The sequence below is a fragment of the Amphibalanus amphitrite genome, unplaced genomic scaffold (genome assembly GCF_019059575.1).
Source record: "Amphibalanus amphitrite isolate SeventyFive unplaced genomic scaffold, NRLGWU_Aamphi_draft 000594F_arrow, whole genome shotgun sequence".
NCBI classification, from domain to species: domain Eukaryota; kingdom Metazoa; phylum Arthropoda; class Thecostraca; order Balanomorpha; family Balanidae; genus Amphibalanus; species Amphibalanus amphitrite.
The window spans coordinates 408,759-414,758 of NW_024882088.1; the positions used below are offsets into that span (position 1 = coordinate 408,759).

At 46.7% G+C, this 6,000-nt stretch overlaps 1 protein-coding gene across 1 annotated transcript in view; it reads right to left on the reverse strand.

The window, feature by feature from the left end:
* LOC122394485 (tiggy-winkle hedgehog protein-like) overlaps window positions 1-2,725 on the reverse strand; it is a 32,529-nt gene extending 29,804 nt beyond the window's left edge. The window contains exon 1 of the mRNA XM_043391377.1: window positions 2,621-2,725. Coding sequence (XP_043247312.1) covers window positions 2,621-2,629 — 9 coding nt within the window. The 5' untranslated portion in view covers window positions 2,630-2,725. The remainder of the gene's footprint in view (window positions 1-2,620) is intronic.
* Window positions 2,726-6,000: the final 3,275 nt, after the last annotated feature.

Sequence of the window (6,000 nt, forward strand, 5' to 3'; positions counted from 1 at the left end):
GGCCGAGAAGGGGTGGGGCGGGTGCCGCCTAATAGGGCTTTTCGCGATAGCTTAAAACTCGCTTAGGGTAGACAGCTGAAACTTGGCATACCTAATCTTTTATTCAAGCTGGATCTTTTGACCTCAACTGCGTTTTTAGGTCAGGTCAGGTCACTGACCTATGACGTCATAAATGAGCCTCTGCGAGGCCCCTAAGATGTTGCAACTTTGCAACGCCCTCAGTGCCAGAGGAACTTTCACAGGAAGATAAAACTTACAGGACGTAGTATCCTTCAGAGGTCTTACAACTTGTATATCTCGGATTTAACCTAAATGTCACATGAGGTCAGGTCGGTCACGTGACCTCACCACTATAAGTCAATGGGGGAAATACGAAAACTGTTATTTTGGCGCCGGTAATGATCTAAAACTATCCCAAGCACATGAAATCGTGGTTTCATGATCGGACCTTACAAAGAGTACATGAAACCACGATTTCATGTGCTTGGGACAGTTTTAGATCATTTCCGGCGCCAAAATAACAGTTTTCATAGTTCCCCCATTGACTTATAATGGTGAGGTCACGTGACCGACCTGACCTCATGTGACATTTAGGTTAAATCCGAGATATACAAGTTGTGAGACCTCTGAAGGATACTACGTCCTGTAAGTTTCATCTTCCTGTGAAAGTTCCTCTGGCACTGAGGGCGTTGCAAAGTTGCAACATCTGAGGACCTCGCAGAGGCTCATTTATGACGTCATAGGTCAGTGACCTGACCTGACCTGAAAACGCAGTTAAGGTCAAAAGATCCAGCTTGAATAAAAGATTAGGTATGCCAAGTTTCAGCTGTCTACCCCAAGCGAGTTTTAAGCTATCGCGAAAAGCCCTATTAGGCGGCACCCGCCCCACCCCTTCTCGGCCGGCGAGGGTTAATGTACTAGTTCATGTACATGTATGCGCAGATATAGTATCATCTCAGCTAAAATATATCTCTAATTCATGTTCGACACATTCCAGTGTTGTTACAAAAATTAACTCATTATATTTCCAATTTATTTGACTATTAAGCCTGACGAATATTTATTTTTCAAAAAATAGGTGCTATCTCCAAAATGGAAATTTTTCAGATTTCGGGGACCACACCATCGGATTCCTCGCAAAATTTTGGTCCAGAAAACACTAAAATTGGAAATTGGTATTTTCAAAAGTTATTTACCGTCTGTTGGGGCAATGTGGCACGCCGGCTCAAGCTCGATAAGCCAGCTATTCAAACATATTCTCCGGGGACCGCGCCGACAGCGGAAATTTTAATAGCAAATGGTGAATCGATACATGGAATGAAGCCGTCAGGGTTTCATTTCCGTAAACACAAACTCACTTGTCACAAGTTCGCAACACAAAACAAGAACGATTATAATCATGATATAATCAATGATTTTGCCGTTTTAACGAAATGCAAAATGAGTGCGCGGACGGTCGCTGCTAAAATGAACGGCGTCTTTTCCTCTAACAATCCGTTAACTTCACCGAACAACACTGATTGAGCAGGATTCTCCGAAAATTCCCGTCCGAATGATGCGGGTTGTGTGTGCAGTTGAACTTTTCCGTTGATATTATTCGTATAACGCATGTACACTGCATATACTAAAAAGTGGCAGCATAATTTTACAATGGATATCTTTACATGTGGATCTTATGTATTTACCGCTACATGCCTATCTTTATTGAGCATGAATTTTTGATAAAATCAGCAATATTTTCTACTTTCACCCGCACACTGCATAAATAACAAATTTATGGCTCATCTGCGTCCATCATAGACTTAGCGCTTGATATGTATTCCTCTTCATCTTAGCCTCTGGCATGTTTATTGCATGCACCTCATCAACAGCGCGGCTACGCGTACGTTTACATAACTCCCAGCGGATCGAGATATGAGCCAGGAAATTGAAAGTGAAATATTTGATGCGTCATGCCAGACCCATATTTGAATTGGAACTGTATCTATGAAAAATAACAAAGGAAACGTTGTGTAAAGGCCACACAATGCTCTACACTCGAATATAAAATAAATTTGTTTGGGGGGGGATATCTCCCGAGATTTCCATGAATTCTACTTGACACACATTTCTGAAGAAACCGACCGTCCCACCTTTACATTATCAAATACCAGTCATATGTTACATACGATACGCGTTTTGCCGATACGGGGATCGCATTCGCAGATAGGTCATGTTGCGGTCTCACGCCTTATCTCATATGTTGTTCAAAACAGCCCATATTCGTGTGCAAGTTCCAAGTTGATCGGAGGTATCCCGAATCTGGTCTGGACCCTGGCTGAGCCTGAGATGAATCTGTGCTGATTCTGAGCTGAATCTGGTCTGAATCTTATGCATGTATGTATGCATGTGCCTATTGACATCAATAGCCTTCCACATATGGCGTGGCGATTACGGCTGCTAAAATGAAAATCTTAGCTGAATCCGCCCCGAATCTGGGGTGATTCTAGGCTATACATCTGGGCTGCATCTGGAGTGCTTCTGGGCTGGATCTGAGCTGAAATAATGCTGAATCTGAGCTGTTTCTGGACTGATTTCGGTCTGAATCTGGGCTGGTTTGACGGACACCCATATATCTCACCCTGGTCATGATGACCTCTGCCGGGTTGATCTCGTCCTGGTACTCCTCTCCATACTCCGGGTCCGCGCCGTACCGGTACGGTTCTGAAACGGGGCCAGCGCGTTAGTACATTCCTGCAGGAGTGGTCCAAGGCACAGCGAACAGGATACGGTAGCGTAACATATACCTACTCGTAAGTGAATACGTGCCTCACGACGATTCCGGGTGATATCAAGTCAATTGTCAAGTTTCCCAAATACGGTTCTCGTAACAAGCAGCTCGACTAGGAGCATGGAGGGCGATGAAAGGAAATGCCTGAAGCTGAATGCGATAATGAATTACAAGCAGTTCAAGGAGTAGGTATGCATATTGCATAGGAGTACTGAATATCAAGCTGTGAATGAAAGGAAGGATGCAAGTGGTAATATGTAGAACGCAGAGGCTTGCGCTCAAGCGCAATAACAGTATATGTTGTAATTCTGACCAATTATGCTGCAATTCTGATTTAATCAAATATGCATTATCCGCCATTAAGCGCATAAACCAAACGCCAGAACAACAAAACCAGCTGGTTAAGGACGAGCACTTTGCAAAGTACCACTCAGACCACGATGACAGGGCATTGGTTGGTCCAATAAAGCTCCCTGGAGGACAGTTGTCACATGGAGGGTACCATCCACCGGTCGACCACCTGTTTATCGCTGATAAATAGCCTTATTTGCGCTCCACGACCGACCGGTACCAATCGGCACCGCTCGACGACGATTATGGAACCTCCCCACGGCGGCGGCACAGACAATGAGCCTTCCCCGCGCCACAACCGCCGCCGTATCGACAACCCAACGGCGCCACATTTGTCTCCCGGTGGTGAGGAAGCAGAATTCCCGCCGGGTGTCGGGGTCAAGGCATCGCCGCGCTGGCAACACAGTTCTCGCCTGTGATGGTACTGGGAAGTTGCAAAGGCATTCAATCTTCCAGTTCGGAACAGGGACGGCGCTATAGCTGTTCAGTTTACGGAGCTACGCTGTCACAGAGACACAGGGCCCCTCAGCTCTCTGATTTCTCAGGCTGTTCACTTCTCAGTTAGCGGAACTCTTTCTGCTCACGGACCCCAATAGTCCACAAGTTCACAGACCTCCTGACCCTTTAAAGGGACCCTCCCACCTTCAAAAAAGGTTATGAATTGGCATGAAAGTGATGTCGCTCGGTTCAGAAAGAGCGAAAACGAATATCTACCAAATTTCATCGAAAAATATTCACCGGTTTTCAAGATATTAGACTTTTACTTTTGTTTACTTTTTGGGATCTCCGCTGTTCCTAGCGAGTTTATTTAAAAGTGCGGCATTTGTTGCGCGCAACGAAGCATATACCACCGCGTGCTACAAAACGTTTTAGTCAAACGTTTACGGACGTTCGAAAGCCTGATGACGTCATCAGATTCCCGTAATGGTTAAGAGATAGGGACCACGCTGGTCCCACCCTGCAAGTAAAGGGAAGAAATTTCTTGAACACATGCATAAAGCTGCGGGGGTTGCGACCAGGATAAATGGTGGTTTCTGAGCCTGGCCGCAAACTTGGCTATCTCAACTCAAAACTAATGTTAAGGTGGGAGGGTCCCTTTAAGCTCATGGGTCCCGTTCCACTGCAGACTCACAAGCTCCACCGCGGACAGCTCACTTCACACCGAGTCGGCTCGCCGCGCCGCACCGGGCCGCTGCTGGCGCCGGCCGGAGGTGTCGCCGATCGATGTCGACTGCCGGTGCGCCGGACAAATGTCGGATACAACGGCCCGATGACATTATTTCTCTCACGCAACGCCGCTATAGCGCTTCGGCAAGGCTCACGGATAGCGCTATGTCGAGTAAGTACCCCGCAGAGACACGGAGATGTGATGACCGAGCGTTGAGAAAGTAACAGCGCGGTTGACGAAAAGTACAGACATTTTGAAAATATATTTTCATAGTTAGCCATGGAAAGTTTCTCTGCTAGTATCATGCTCACTCACCCCTTTATAACATTTAAAACCTCTCCTTCTTATTGGCCCTCAAACGAAATATCAACGGATATTGTTTGACTCAATTACTGTTTTCTTCATTGATTCTCAATTACTGTTTTCTTCCCGATGCACTGACATCGGGAATTCACGATCACAACCATGGCGGTCACGATCGTCGATCACCACGATAATCGGAGTGCACGCAAAACCAACATCCACTGTGTCACAATGCCTGTGTGACAATCATCGCCAGTGCCCCGTCCGCGCTCACTTCGTGTCATCTATCCACCCATCCCCCTTCTCCGCCCTGGTCACGCTCTGTGCCTTCTCCTTCCTCCCTGGTGTCGAATCAGCGTGCCCCCACGGGCTGACGGTGGCGCCGTCCGAAGTAATTGTATCAGAACGGGAGGCGCCGGTGGCAACAGTGAACCCACCAGGGAGCGGACAAGTTACCGGCGACTGCCCGCCGATGGCCACCGACACCATTGGTGTAGAAAAAGGAGAAGGAAGTGGATAATGAAGAAAAGTGTGAGAGACAGAGAGAGAGAGAGAGAGAGAGAGAGAGAGAGAGAGAGAGAGAGAGAGAGAGAGAGAGAGAGAGAGAGAGAGAGAGAGAGAGAGAGAGAGAGAGAGAGAGAGGGAGAGGTTTTAAAGCGGGTCGTTCCCTATAAAGAAAATTCCATGTCAATGATTCAACGTCGTAACGATACAAGATAATTGTTTTATCCGATGTAATAATTGTCAAACACATGAGAATACCATCACAATAAAAATAGCCTTCAACATATCCACGAAAGTGGATCACAGATTTAGTGCATTTCCGCAGGTGAGCATGTACTGACGATACCAACTTGGTTATGTAACATTGAAATATCGTTCTATTTCATCTGTCTTGTCACAGAGTAACGTCCTCAAGAAATAGACAGGGTTATTTGCATTGAAAATTGAAAAAAAAAATAGGCAATGATACGCTTTGTTCTGTCGAAGCAACAAGCCCTTGTCAATCGTGTATGCTGATTGCTGAGCCAGAATTCCGATCAGTACATATTTTGCCTTCCTTACCTCCATAACTATTTGTTATTTGCAAGTAAAACATAACCACAGGGGATCCTGTGCAGGACGCACTTTCGGGCGCACTTTGCGCCGGCATGCTCCCCTAAACGCCGGCTCACATGCCCAGTAGCGCCCTAAGCTGTCTGGCTCACCGTCATTGATCTCACTCAGACGGCACATTTGTCCCTTCCGTCCCACAATGAATGCCGCAAATAATCGAAGCCACCGGCCACATCGGCCAGCTCTAAAGACGGGCAAATAACGACCGGCCGAAGAGCCGGAAATGTCGAGACACCGGGCAGCCTGTGTGCGAGGAAAGCGAATAGCGAGACATTTATCAGCTGCGGGCAAG